Source organism: Thamnophis elegans, chromosome 2 (genome assembly GCF_009769535.1).
Source record: "Thamnophis elegans isolate rThaEle1 chromosome 2, rThaEle1.pri, whole genome shotgun sequence".
NCBI classification, from domain to species: Eukaryota; Metazoa; Chordata; class Lepidosauria; order Squamata; family Colubridae; genus Thamnophis; species Thamnophis elegans.
In genome coordinates, this window is record NC_045542.1 from 65021451 (window position 1) to 65036391 (window position 14941).

The window sequence follows — 14941 nt, forward strand, 5'->3', positions numbered from 1 at the left end:
ACAGGACATCACATAAAAACGACTTATAGGATACTGAGATCTCAACCCCTTTCATCATGCAAGAGTTTGCCAGATGGAAGTACATAAAAGTTGTATTATATACTTCTGAATCTAAAAAAATGAAACCCAGCCACAACACTAGGAAAAATAGCAGAATTCAACCAGCATGAATGGGAAATTGATTCACAAACAAAGTGAGACAATAGCTTCAGTCAATGCATCAGCCACATTGTAGCCCATCCCAGGTCATTAATGTTGCCACATAATGATGGATGCGTTTGGAACATCTAGTATACAGTATGTATTAAAGATGACCGTGCATCAATTTTCAGGTGCAAACATTTATCACAATGTTATACTGGTGTAAAAGTATTGAAGCAGAATAGTGTGCCATCATTTTAAAATACATTTGTGTGGTTATGCACTGTGTTACTCGCACCTTAGGTAGAACTGTCCCTTCTTGCAATAGTTGGATATGCTTCATACATTAAATATGAATCCATTCTAAAAACCTTTGCTTGTATTTGCATGGAGTTTCTTATAGAAACAATATTCTGCCTGCATTACTCAAGAGATGCATCACAGAATTTCAATAAGGGTTAGCTATAACAATCACTCTGTTGTAGATGTAACTCAGAAGCTGGAACATTAACTGGTAAAAATTATTCTTTCCCTGTTATGATTGTGCTTTGGGCTTTAAGAATTAATACAATTCTTAATATGGGTTTACAGCTTGAGTTGAAGTCTACTTGGAAACAATCAAAGTAAAATAGAAGGGGAGACATGGGAATTAGCTAAAGGAATCAATACACATTGGAAAGAGAAATCTACAACTAATTTGCAGTGGTGGATTGTTGCTACGTGCTTGTAACCTTTAGAATTTTTTTCAACAAAAGGGAAAGAGAAAAATTGAGCAATAGGAAGCTTTTACAATTACATATTATTTCTCTCTTATTATTATTATACTTGTCAGTTATGAGATTGTATTGATCCTTTAATACTTATATATACCTGTACTTTTGCTGATTAGTTTAGCATTAAAATATTAATGAAAAAGGACCTCTCTACCTGCAATTATCACAGGATGTAAAGCTATTCCATGTTTAGCACAAAATCAAAAGGCATATCTATTTTCCTCTCATGGCACAGCAAAATTATCTTCTCTATTTTTATTTGTCTCTGTCATAACCAATAGCTACATTTATCTGGACAGTTCAGTGAATGCAGCTTAAACGTATACAACATCAGATAGAATAACATACCCCCTCTAAACATTAAGAAACAAATACATAAGAAAGCCTGAATAAATCTTGTGTCACAGAAAAAGCTAAACAGTTCAAATGTAGATTTAAAAAACAAAACCAAAGATGAAGCCTTGTTTATTTTCACAGGCCACTTATTCCAAGGTGATCATTTATGCCAGATAAGTCTCTGTAGGATGAGTGTCATCATGGTCTCCATCTCACCTTTTGGGAAGATGTCTGAGCTGGACCATCTGAAAATCCCTAATATCTTTTACAGAAATGCATAAATAATCTTTACACATTTATTGAAATTTACTAAACTTAAAATACTGTAACATCTTTTAATAATAAATACGTTAAATATCTGAAGGTATTCTGAAGACAATTTGGAGCTCTGGTTAAATGTTTAATTTCAATATTTTAAACTAAGGCCAGAAATACAAGCAAAGACACTTGTGGAGTGTAAAGCAGTAGCCTACATGTCACTGCATCATGGTGAACAGTCTTGCTGCAACATTTTTGACCGGCTACTGTTTCCATGCTGTTATCAGGAAGCCCCTTGTAGTATATTGTGGAACAAGGCCAAAATAAAGACACTCATAAATAGTGTCTTCAACTGGCACAGTAACTTTCCAAGATAAAGGCTGACATACCCAATTCTTTATATGGGAAGCAAAATTATTTTCTTTTCTATCACAGCTTGAATTCTCCTCTACAGAAGAGAGAATGCCAACAATCTTGAATTTCATATTTATTTTAAAGACTGAGATTCCTCGGCTGAGCTGTGCAATCTTTATAACGAAGACAGCACATGACCTCTTCAGCAAAATCACCTTTCCCACTTTTTAAAAGCAGCAATCAATCATCCTTTCAAGCTAAGTGTTAAAGTCAAGCTTCTAAATGTGGGAATCCAGAAATGAGAGTTTGTTCCAGAATATTTTCATAAAGGAGGAACAAGCAATCACTTCTGTTGATCGATTTCCTTTGCTGGGGGAAAAAAGAAAAAGAAACAGGCTCTGATGAAAGCCATCAAATTTGTGTAGGTCAAGTCAAAAGAATTGATTTCTTGGCAAGTCATCATGTAAGGGAACAAATAACTTCTAGGCAAAAGTAGGAGAGACTTATTCATGAACTACATAGCCCTTCCTTCTTCCCTTATTTGTGGGAGGGCAGAAAAATAAAGTGTGTCCAGAAACCACAACATAATAAGAGATGAAGATAGATCCTTATCGTCATTCTAGGCCCCGGGTGAGGTCCTTCCAGTGTCAATTCAATCATGATAGCTGGCTAAAGGTTGGATCAAGATAAGGCCAGCCTCAGAAGAGTTCAGACAAAGGCACTGATGAGGAAGAAGCCATCTTGCTGAAGAAAAAGGTAGCTAATAGAACAGCTGCCAGCAAGTCTCTTAGGGGCTAGAAGTTTTAAGTCTTCAGCGGTGTCTGCTCAGTCAGGTTGCGTACATCTTCCAGGAACTGCTTGGGAGTCAGGATGTGGGATGACCCTGTTGGGAAGAGGAGGATTACCACAGGAACCCATAAAAAAACAAGGCACATGTGAAGAATCAGCCTATCCATTGGCTGTCTACTTACCAATCAGCACTTCCCATTTTCCATCAGTAGCCTCCGTGACTTCATAGGCACAACGCATCTCTGACATGGTAACACCGCCAAGCACATACAGGATAAGACGGGGTCCTGTCCTGTACTCAGTTGCTGTCTTGGTCTTGTGCCAATGTCCAAACGGGCACTGTGAGACAAAAATGGATATGGGCAGAGGGACCATCTGCAAAAGACTGTCAACCTAGCAATCTGGGAAAAAAGCCTTTCCTTGCATTTGGGAACAAGCAACACCAAAACAGGCCCAAGAGATGAAGGATCCCCACCCTCCCAAATGTACATAGAGGGAAAGAATCAACTCTATCATATACTCTTCAGCCGTTCAAGGAATTGCACCTACAATTCTTTCAAACAGGAGCGTACGTGATGTGAGCGTGTTCTTCAACACAGCTTAAGTGGAAAAGCAAACATCTTTACCTAAGAGGTGAGTACATTTTCTCCTTATCATTTACATTTAGATCTGGTGTCTGTGTTAAAAATGGTAGCGCCTTATGCTTTCTTCTATTTGGAGCATGACTTACCTCACGGCAGTTTGGGAACAGGGACCAGGGGCCGGGCAGGACACATAAGGCCAGACCTTCTTATCCAGCTTGTCTTCAATGGCATCCTGTGTCAAGATGAGCAAAAGTAAAAAACGGGTTCCCTTTTTTTCTGGTTTGATAAAATCTGGCATTGTGTAAAAGACTACAAAAGCCGTATGGCTGATCCTGGCTGCTCAATTTGCATGCCCGGGCACAGGCATTTTCGTTTGTTTTTCCCCCTGGGGGTGTTCTATTCTCAAACATTTCATCCTAATCACAACTACTATCTAAGCAAGAAGTCAAAGTTGTGCAGTTTGGCTGCACAATAGATCTGGATTACAGAACAACATAGTAATAAGGACTTCAAGATTTATCTTTTGTTTATTTTCTATGGCAAGAGCTTAATATTTTTTCTTGTGCAATCCAGGTCACAAAGATACACAGGGTAGATGGATTCTCAACTGGATTTGCCTCAGGACTGAAGCTGAATCCATCTTCAAGTACACAACCAACACTCAAGGCAGCCAGCTCCCTCTCCCTCCTTCTAAGTACCTCCATGACATCCTTAAGAATAGGAATCCACCGGGAGAGTTGGTAAGTAGGCTCTAACCGCACTTTCCTCACAGGCTTCAGGTTTCCAGCAGTGTCCTAAGAGTAGAAAAGCCCATTAAAAAAATAAAAAGATGAGGAGAGAAGCCAGAAGCATCACAGAGAGACCGGCTTGGAAAAAAGCATGCTCTCTGAGCCTCGTGGAAATCCAGCTGGACAAACCACTGTTGGGAGGTCTTCGGACTGAAAACCTATCCTGGAGGGACAGGGGAAAGGGAGGCTCTGATGTCCTATCCTTCCTTGTCTTGGGAAGTTGGAGACAAAACCCTTCAAACCGGCAGCAGGGGCAGCGGCCATAACTGAATGACTGCTATAAAGCTGGGGCACCTGGACTAAGTTATTGGGCAGGAGTGGTGTCTGGAACGAGTGTTGGAACCGGGCGAGTGATTCACCAACTCACAGAAAAAAGGAAAAAGCTGATTTTAATCTTAAAAAGGATCCCAAAGCAAAATTATTGGCTAACTAAATGTCTTTCGTGGAACGTTACTAAAAAAAGGTGGCAGAGGAGGCTAAGCATCAAAGCCTCAGAGGATTGTGTCTTCCGCAATGTGGAAGTGAAGGAAAAATTAACAACTAAAAGGAAGAGCCCTGGGGGAAGTCTCTTTTCTCCTTATCTGATTCTAGTCTCTCTGGATTAAAATTGTTTTTTATGGCTATTGACAACTAGCTGTGGGATTGTATTGCTGTTTGGAGAGAGCCATTTACCTGTGAGCAGAAAAGACTACGCTGGCTAGTGAAGAAAAATAATAATAATAACACAGGGAAATCCTTTTCCTCCTTATTTTCACTTTATTTTTTTGTGGATTTAAAATACTTTGAAAGAAAGGGGGGGGGAGTGAGAGCCGTAGTGTGATTCAGGAAGAGGCTTTGAGGCCATGGGAGCTGCCTTTTCAACATTGTTTTGACTGCAACTATCTACAGCTGTGTAAAACATGGACTAGACTGGATTAATTTTAAAATTGAGCAATAGAATTTGGAAGACCCTAAATTTGCAACTAAATGTGATATAACCCTAAAATTTAAAAATCTGTTAAAATAGTTAAACTTGCAAAATGGAGATTTGGATGTATGATGAATTATTTGTGAGGTTGAAAAGCACAGATGAAACGTTAATTGGTAAAGGGAAGCTAGGAACTGAAAGGGGATATACAGAACAAGAAATAGGAGAAGAGGGGGTAAAAGTGGACACAAATAAGATACAGGAAGATAAGGTGGAAAAAGAAGAATTGAAAATAAAATGCAGATAGAAGATTTCACTGGGATTTTTTAGTCACAAAGGAAAGTAGATGAAGGGGGAGATCGCCCAAAAAAGAAACCACAAAATAGTAAGGAAAGGAGGAGAACAGGGAAAATCTTGGGGGAAATTACTAGAATAATAAAGTAAATACGCTGAAGAAAAGATACAATTACCACAAAATAGGGGAAAGAAAAAGAAGAAATTAGGGGAGAAGAAAAAATAAAATAAAATTGGGATTTTAGAGAGCCCAAGAGAAAATGGTTAAAAAAGGAAGAAAGGGGAAAGAGCTATATTAGTAGGCTAAAGAAAATAGTAGTAAGATTGTTATTATTACGTAACTAAAAATAAAGAAATGATAGTATATAGTAATGGTAGGAAAAATTGAAAGAAATGCTGTCTATATTAGAGGATGTATGCTGTATATAGCAAAATATACCAATGAAGAAAATAAAAAATGAAAATTTGCTGGGGCAATTGAAGATATTGTTTATGCATTAAGAAAAAATAACTATAAATATGAAAAATAATGGAAGAGAATAATTTGACTGAAAGTGAAAATAAAACTATTATACTATAACATAAAAAGGTCTATGTAATTGAGAGGATGTAAAAGAAAAGACCCAGACAACTCTTCTTTTCTATAATATGTATAATTTGTATTAAAAAAATAAAACCTTGAATGGAAAAAAATAAAAAAATGAAAAGAGCAGGAACCGGGCCTGCTGGAAGAAGGGCAGGAGGGGATGGACAAGAGGGTTCAGGAAAGTTCAGTGTTTAGAGGAAGATGGAGTGACTTACCTAAATGGCTCCAGCAGGACAGGCTGAGGGACAGGCAAGTGAGGAAAAGAGCAGAGAGAAGAATGAGTAGAGAGAAATACAACATTGGCAGACTAAATAGTTTTCTCATCTTCATCAATAGGATAGCCAGAGATTACCCTTGTCCTTGAATTGTCAGGGCCATCATTCAGACTGCACTAGTAAGTGGTAACTATGCACAAACTGCACAGGTACAAGCTACCTGCCCAACAAATGTCACTAAGCAGGTATGCATATGAAATACCTCCGGCATGATGGCGGCTCCCAGACAGTGCATATTGTAGAGGGTGTCTCTCTCCTGTTGGATGTTGGCATGTTGGATGAGCTTTGTGAGGTTCTCCTCGTTAATGCCTAGGTGAAAGGAATGAAAGTTGAGTCATTCAAAGTATAACCTTTGCCTTTTATTGTATTATCCCCTGCTGTTGCCACATCAATCACCCACACTTTATTTTTCTCAACCGCTGCTAAATCTGGTGTGTTATGCTCCAAGGCTTTATCAGTTTGTATTTCAATTTGCTCTATGCAACTAATTTTTTCAACTCAATGTTCCCACCAATTATTACAGGTGCTCTAGTGAATCTTTTTGTGAATCTATTTCTTCTGCTTCTTAGCAGAATCTGCATTTTTCGGTTGTAAGTCATCACACTGGAACTCCTAGGCTCCTGGTTTCTAGGCTAGCAGTTCTCTCCATTTCAGTTTTCTTCACCCAGGAGTGGAAGTGGATAAGCACTAACCATGAGTCTGATTGTGCTACTATGGATTTTTATGCTTTTTAAAAAATATGTTGTGTAGAAACAAAAATTTAAAACGAAAGCAAGGACCTTCTTTTCTGTAGTGGTTCAGAGGATTATAAAATGACAGTTGAGACAACCACCTGAGACATATGAGTTTGATGTAGTTAGTCATAGAAGGAACTTAATGCCTCCTAGGAGACAGATGTAACACCTAGCAGTGCTGTGTAAATATGGCATCTGGGTATGGACAAGAAGCATCCTGAAATTTCTCTTCCTTTTGGTCCTTGCAGGGGACCTTTCCCTAACCTAGGCATTTGAGAGAGAAGTTATCCAGCAACGGTACCATTCTGGAGAAGTATGCAAAGCAGGATAATGCGAATTTTATCAAATGCCTCCACACTGGTATCAAGGACAATTGGCACGATACTCTTCATAGGGTTCTTGATTTTCTCCCCTTCAGCATCTGCCCCTGTGGCCAGGTCCTGTGAGGAGGGAGAAAAGGTGCCCATCAGAATCGATCCTTTTCACCAGGGAAGAGAAGGAGACACCCAAAGTAGGTTGTATTTCACCGTGAATACACAAGAGTTGGGCTGTGATGGCCGTTCTCTCTCTCTCTCTCTCGCCTCTCCTGAATTCATAATGTACCTACCTGCTCCACGCTGCACAGCTTCTCTATGGTGCCCTTAAAGCTATTCATACAGTCTTCAGCCAGATGCAAATGGGTGGAATACTGCAGGATGAAAGAGGATGATAAACCGTGGGCTTTTTTTTGCCAGCATTGAAGTTTTTCCCTACTGTTCCTCCAATGAACAAAACAGTTGCCTGTAGACAATGAGCAAGGCAAGATCCAAGGGACTTCTGAAAAAATAGCCACATTCTGCAGTAGCTAGAAATGCCACAATCAATAAAAGTTATACAAATGAATTAAGCTGGTCCCTGTGATTATTCTGCACAATCTGTCCTGCTTGTCCTTCTGGCAGTGCAATGGCCCCAGCCCTGACTACCCAATCTCCTTTACAGCTTTGGAAGACTGGCTGAAGAGCTTGAGAGTTTCTGGCAATTATAGACCCATCTTAACAACCGGAAACCTGGCTATTTAGAGAGAGAGAGAGATGAGAGTTTCAGGGTATCTCTGAGGCAAAGATTTTGGTTCAGTACAGTATGTGGAAAATGACTATTTTGAAGACAACACAAAATGAGAGATATCTTTCTCACAACCAAATATTATTCTAAAAAAAAAAACACCCTCAGCTAGCTTCCATGGAAGCCCAAGGAAGAAGCAGAAGTTTGGTGCAGAACATTCAGAAAGTATAAGAATAGTGGCAAGATGGGATGGGCTAAGCTTTGTGGAAGTCGCAACAATGGGGATTGCAGTCTTTTGGAGCTGTCATATTATAAGGTACTGTATACAATCCAAGTCCTGCCTCAACTCTCCTAGAGCTTAAATTTAGCCAGGCCATTTAGATACACAATGGGTGAAGGAATTAAACTTTTGGGTTTAGAAGTTGTAAACGCATACATTTTTCTACAGGTTTGCAGATAAAGAACTGGGAAGACTGTACCATGTCAGCTGAAGTCAAAGAGCCAGAAGGCAGGGTGAGGCAAACATTCTTACTGCTGGAAAAATTAGATCTCTATATCTATTAATGGGGAAAAGCTTTTTTCTGCTATTGGATTAGCTGCATGAATGAGAAATATATTAGCTCAGCAAATTAAACATAGATGAACATGTCCAGATCTGATTTTGTGGACATGCCTCCAGTTGCTTTTATTCAGCCTTTTAGTGTCAGATTTAAAGACATTTTAGAACATGAAACAATTTGCACTGTCGGTGTACTCTAATTTATGCTAATTGATAGTGGGTGATTATAAGACTTATTTTAAATCACTTATATAACTGACTGCAGCACACAAATAATTAAGTACATTTTGCAGCTTTTACCTTGTGAAGTTCTTTCTGGTATTGAGGCATCTTCTTCAGGATCTGAGAGAGGTCTTTAATGTTAGCCTAGAAAGAAAAACAGCCATTGCCCTTTACAAACTCAACATAAAGGTAATCCAAGTGATAGTAAAATTTCAGATAAAAGCAACTCTCTCATCTTATAACAGCTCCCTTCAACCTGACTGAGTGAGCTCCTAATACTCCTAGATAACTCTGGATTTAGCCCCAAGATATTCGCAGGGCATCCAGGTTGATGAAAGCTGTTTTACAAGACCTACAGGCTGATGGTTCTTCTATTTTTCTACGTTTGGCTAAGTAAGCTCTAAATTTCTAGAGCAGTCACTCAAGATGCGTGAAGAAACTCCATGTTAAAACTTCAAAGAATGGAAATAAGTCATTTTGTCTAGAATTTCTGTTTGGATGAAGGCTCTATGGGGGAACATCAGTCTCTATCCTATGCTGCCTCTTATTCTCCCAAATGAATTCAATGTCACTTTTGCTGCTCTGCCTGAAGATTCCTCATCTTGGTGTACCCAAAAACCTTCCCGTTTTTGCACCCTCTGTACCTCTCGACCTTTCTTGGGCATTGTGCACGTAACTGAGTTTTCAAAACGTTGCCCAGAACAAATGAGACCTAGTTAAGTAAGGCTGATTTTCCTCCCTGATAAACCAAACAGCAGTCGGATGTTTTCTTTCACTGTCAAGTAACTTGAACCAAAGAAGCCTGGCTTGCAAGATATAGAATGCAAGCTCCCCCCCCCCCCAGCATGTCTTTCAGGAAAGCAAATCACAGGTAAGACGAGGCTCTGGCCATCCTACCTTATCTGTGGTGAGCCTTTTGCTTTCACAGAAGGTACGCAGGAGCTCAGTCACTTTCCTGTGGAAGGAGGTCACATTCAGGGCCAAATACAAACATCCTAAAGTGCACTTCTCCATCTCTCCCACAACAATGGACTCTGTGCAGTCTTCAAAGTTCAGGGCTCTCTGCACCAGAAATGGCAGCAATTCTGGAACAGAGGGTAATGGTGGAAGAAATCCCCCCCTGCCCCCCTCCACTCTTTACAATGGACACCAATGGCAACCCAGACCAATTTAGGAAGAAAGGCTCCAGCAGGGTTATATCGCTCCAGCCAATTATCGTTCTGGCTGATTCACAAACCCATCAGGCAGACATTGTATGTAGGGCTGCGTAGATGGGTAGGGTCTCACTTGGATACGTCTGCGATGTGCATGTGGCGTAATTGCACCCAGAGGTCATCGTCCTCATCCAAGAGTACTACCTTTTCCCTGGAGTCACTGATGCCTGTGGATTCATACCTGAAGGAAGGCAACAGAGTAATATTCTGTAAGAAACTTATGGTTGCTTTCTAAGTGGGAAGGCACAGAATTCTTTTATTCTCTTCCTCATTCTTCACCCCCACAATAGCTCTCACCGGTAAGTATCGCTGTCAATGTTAAGCAAGTCATAGGCCATGGCTTGAAAAGTGAGCTCATGAAGAAGTGGTGACACCAGATCATAGCTGCGGTCAACTATCAGAAGCTGTGATCGAGATTTGTCAGGGCCCTGAAAGCAGCAAAAAGGGGAAGACAAAACAAATGAAATACTTCTTTGTGATTTTGGTCTCTGTGTTATGTTGCATCCTTCCCTGCTAAGTGGAGTCCTTAGGCGTGGTCATCCACAGGACACCCTGCATCTTATGAAATGTATGAACCATGGCAAGATTGAATCTGTAATCCTATTTGGAAATAAATTTCTCCAAGCTCAGTGGGCCTGAATAAATAAAAAGACTGTCACAGAGCTGCGCTGCTAATTATTTAATAGCAGCCCTGCTACAGGCACTAAAGAAGAGTGGAGCAGCTGAACAGTGCAGATCCAATCAATCTCCCCTCCAAACATTGTTGACTATGTGCAGCTCTCTAATCATCCCTAGCCTGGTCAAAAATGTATTATTCAAGCAATGCAAAACTCCTTCCAAGTCTAAATTGCGTCCATTGCTTTGCCCTGATCGAGATATGTAGTATATGTTTTGCATTGTATTTGTAGTTGTATATTACAGGATTTTTTTCTGAAAGCAAATTGTTTGTTGGAGAGTAGGTTGTTTGTCTCTAGGTGAAGGGTTATAGATTGGTTAATGAGTGATTCCATGACTCTGCAGATGATGCAACATAAAGAGATTGGTCTATAATTTTCAACTGGTCTCCTTTTTGAAGATAGGGATGACTGTGGCTTGTGACCATTGCTTGGGCAGGTAGCTAATACTGAAAGATTTTTCAAAACTTATGCTTAAGAGGTTCTGCTATTCCAGTGGAAAGGGTTTTTTTAAGAAGTAGGCACATAGTCCATCAGGTCCAATAGATAGAGATGGTTTTAGACTGCGTATTGAAGTAAATACCCACACAAGCATAATGAACTTATACTTGTGATACTCTGCAAGCAACAAAAGAGACAAGCTAGAGGCTATTAATTCTCTGTAGTGCAGATTTGAAACAAGTCCTTTAGATTTTACCTGGACATCCCACCATGTCCACTATATCTTTAACTGACCTAATAATGTCCTGAGTTTTGAGGGTACTTTGATTATGATGACTGGGAGAGGATGGCAGGAGAACCCAGTTTTAGCTAAATGCTGCCAGCTGTTTAACATCTAGTTAAAACATTTACAAAGGCAGCAGCAAGGGCATCATTGTTACCGAGACACTTTCAGCATGCCCAAGGCTATCCAAAACAGTTGTAGGACTGCTGGCCCACTCTTTGGTGCTAGAGTACAATGCAATACATCATTTAGCCTGCAGGTGGCATGCAAATACACTATAAAGGCCTATGGACATTCATCTTTTTTTCAGTTAGTAGCACTCCAGATGTAGGTTAGAACAGCCTTTTCTAAACAAATGTTCGCTGGTTATGTTGGAACTGCACAATCTCAGAAATCTCAAACATAGCTACTAGCAGGGGAAGCTAACATATCCAAGCACTACTGACGCAGAAAGATAAATAGCATCCTTTTTCATGCATTCAGGAGTTTAATGACTACTCAATAAAAACACATGCATGGGCTGTAAAAATGCGTCGTATAAGCAAGTGTCTCAAAATTGCTTGTTATAGATAAATCAACATCAAACGAATCTCTTCCTTAAAGCAAAAAGCAGTATTCCTCCTATTCGGAAGTAACGCACTCCCAGGTTTCTAGATAGAGTTCTGTTATGAAGTCACCTTGCCTTATACATAGAATTTTGCAGTGGTTGGGTTTTTACACAATAATGTCCTGTGTTTGCTTTTCCTTGTTTTATTGGCAGGCCTAAAGGTGCTTTTTCAAGAGGCCACTGGACTTTCTTGTATTTCTGTAAAGATGAAAACTGAAGAAGCTTCTTGGATAAGAAGCGAAATGTCTTCGAAGAAGAAAAACAACAATAAAAAGATTTAAGCCCAATTACCGCATGAAAAAACACCTTTTGGACAACTATGATCTGGATGACTGAGAATCTCCAGAGACAATTGGATTGGCAGAAATCAATCAGACATTCTCCTGTTTCATTTTGGTTTCTTAAGTCATATAGTCCAACTACATTTTCTTCCTTGATATTTCCAGTTTTGGCATTCTAGTCTCCAATCACAAGCAGCACATTCAAACTGAACTTGACCATCAAATTATGCTTCTACATCAGTCATTGGAGCACACATTAGGATAAATGTCAAACTAAAAGTCTAACTGATGTTACTGTCCACAAATCAAACTGATATATTTGATTGTAGCCAAGTACTGTTCTTGCTATACCTTTCCTAACTATAAAAGCAGTTTCCAGCCCTGTTTTTCATGTCTTTAGTAGCAAACAGTGTGATCCTCTGACTCAAAATGTGGACTTCCAGTCCATTCGCTGTTGCCGATGTCATTTTGTAGTAGTTTTACTTTTTCACTGTTGAGCTTTTTCATGTTCTTATGCTTCATGTCCCCACCAATTCTGTCTCTGCAGCTTTGAATTTTCTTTACTTCCACTTAAATACGCTGTTTATAATCAAGGATAGTACCATGTTTCCCCAAAAACAAGACTTATTTCTTTTGACCCCCAGAAATAAGCACTTGGCCTTATTTTCGGGGAGGTCTTATTTTTGAGGTGCAAGAAGCAGTGAGTGTGGTCACCTCATGGCTGCTGTGTTGCAATATTTTCGGGGAGGGCTATTTTCAAAGAAGGGCTTATTTTCGCACATGCACTCAAAAGCCTGATTGGGCTTATTATCCGGGGAGGTCTTATTTTCAGGGAAGCAGGGTATTTGGAAGATGGATTCTTCCAACTCTTCTTGAGAGACCAGTTTCTTCCTAGATATGAGAGGCTAGAAAATGGTCCATTTCTACACCCAACCTCTTCATTCTTAAATCCGTCACTAAGTGACACAACAGTCTTTGCTATCTTGTTCCACCCACTGGCCTGCTCTTTGACATTCTGGGATACTCTTGGATTGCTCACCTCTCCCATGGTTGGGTTGTCTGCTTTGAAGGCATTCAGCTTTGCCAACACTGCATGGGCCAATAGGCAACACTCTTCAGAACCACTGCAACCACAAACACATCGTTATTTAGAAACAGGGCTTCTGGCATTCTGGAAGGGAGACCAAGGGAGACAAATGCCTGGACAAAGTAAAAAGTGTCTTGTCTCTTGCATTTCTTGGCCTACTTTCTTATACACATATACTGTAAGAAAATTTGCTTTCAATCCCTGGCAGCAGAGATGTGTCCAGGGGGCTCAATTGATGAAACAATGCCTCACACATGATTAAAGCATCAGATCCTGCAGATGAGCTGGTCTGGCAGCAAACATTCATTATAAGAAGTAGGCCAGTCCCTGTCTGAATCAACTAAAAGTAGCAGGATGCTTCATTGTATAATGGACAGATGTGGCCTCCCAATATGCTCCACAATTGCACCCCAAAGTTGTCAAGTATTACACCCCAATTTGTTCTCATTCTCTTTATATAGTTTTAAACAGAGCACTGGTAAAATATCAGTTCTTTCCCCCCTCCCTCTTCCCTTGTACTAACTTCCTATAGCGAATTGAGGGGTATTCCTTGAGGGTGTCACACAGTGTGGCAATCTGCTCTGCCATCTTCTCTAAGGGTTGTTTTTATCTTCCCTGCAGTAGGGGCTAAAGAGATGATGGAAACTTTGAGCGCTGTCCAAGGTATACACCTGAAGAGAAGAAGGATGAGAAGAAATGGGGGAAATGGGAGTGTTATATTAGTGATCTATGAGAAATGCAGTGTAAATACAGTGTTTCTGGTAACTTTTTTTTCCACAATAGTGGTGTCCTTCCTTAAAAATAGTCTGTTTCCTCCAGGAACCACTTGCCCTGAATTGATCCTTGTCCTGCATTTGTCAGGATACTGTGACCTTAGATGTCACTCCTCTAGACATAGTTTCCTCATTCAGAACTTCAAGCCATCATACTACGGTAGGACCAGAGTTAATGGTTATTTGAAAATCTGGATGTACAACACTTCATTAAATGCTGCCAGTTTCTTGGCTCTGTGAACTTTGCAATTAACATTGTGTATTATGGTTCATCTAATCTTAAAAGAATCTTGAAGTTTTAAGAATTTTCTGCTTGCTGTCTTAAGAGTAATCAAAATGCTGAGTGGGGAGAGGGTATTGATAGAAAAAGATGGGAGAAATGGGTGTACAATCACAGGAGTTTTTAAAAGATTGTTTTTAAAATTCCGCCTTTATTTTTATAAATTACTCAGGTGGTGAAGATACCTAATGCTATTCCTTCTATTTTCCACACAACAACAACCCTGTGAGATGGACTGAGAGAGAGTGACAGATCTAAAGTCACCAAGCCAGCTTTCATGCCTAAGGCAGAAGATTAGAACTCATGGTTTCCTATTTTCTAGTGTTGTAGTGCCTCAACCATTAGACCAACCTGGCTCTCAAGCAGGCTAGTTATAAATTCAATAGCTAATTCATAAGAAAGAAAAAAGAAAATCATTCTCTCTATTCAAATACATGAGAATAAGCTGCAGGCTACTTGACTTATGACAGAAGTGAATGTAATAGACACAAACTGATCAAGAAGACTGACAAAAAAAACCCATTCTCAACACTTGGGTCCAGCAAGTCTTTTGCTCAAATTGGAAATGGGAAGATTACAGATTTTCTTTTAGAACTCCTACTGGAATTTCATGTAATATATATAAGCATTACATGAGTCCAAGTATTGATGATTCTTGTC

General features: G+C 39.8%; 1 protein-coding gene across 1 annotated transcript in view; it reads right to left on the minus strand.

The window, feature by feature from the left end:
* Positions 1-1128: 1128 nt before the first annotated feature.
* The window catches only part of STXBP2 (syntaxin binding protein 2), a 37563-nt gene continuing 23750 nt past the window's right edge, over positions 1129-14941 (minus strand). The window contains 14 exon segments of the mRNA XM_032210043.1: positions 1129-2745; positions 2834-2990; positions 3382-3467; positions 3934-4029; positions 6288-6394; positions 7121-7259; positions 7427-7507; positions 8720-8785; positions 9539-9596; positions 9929-10036; positions 10153-10283; positions 13181-13265; positions 13752-13827; positions 13830-13899. Coding sequence (XP_032065934.1) covers positions 2837-2990; positions 3382-3467; positions 3934-4029; positions 6288-6394; positions 7121-7259; positions 7427-7507; positions 8720-8785; positions 9539-9596; positions 9929-10036; positions 10153-10283; positions 13181-13265; positions 13752-13827; positions 13830-13899 — 1257 coding nt within the window. The 3' untranslated portion in view covers positions 1129-2745; positions 2834-2836.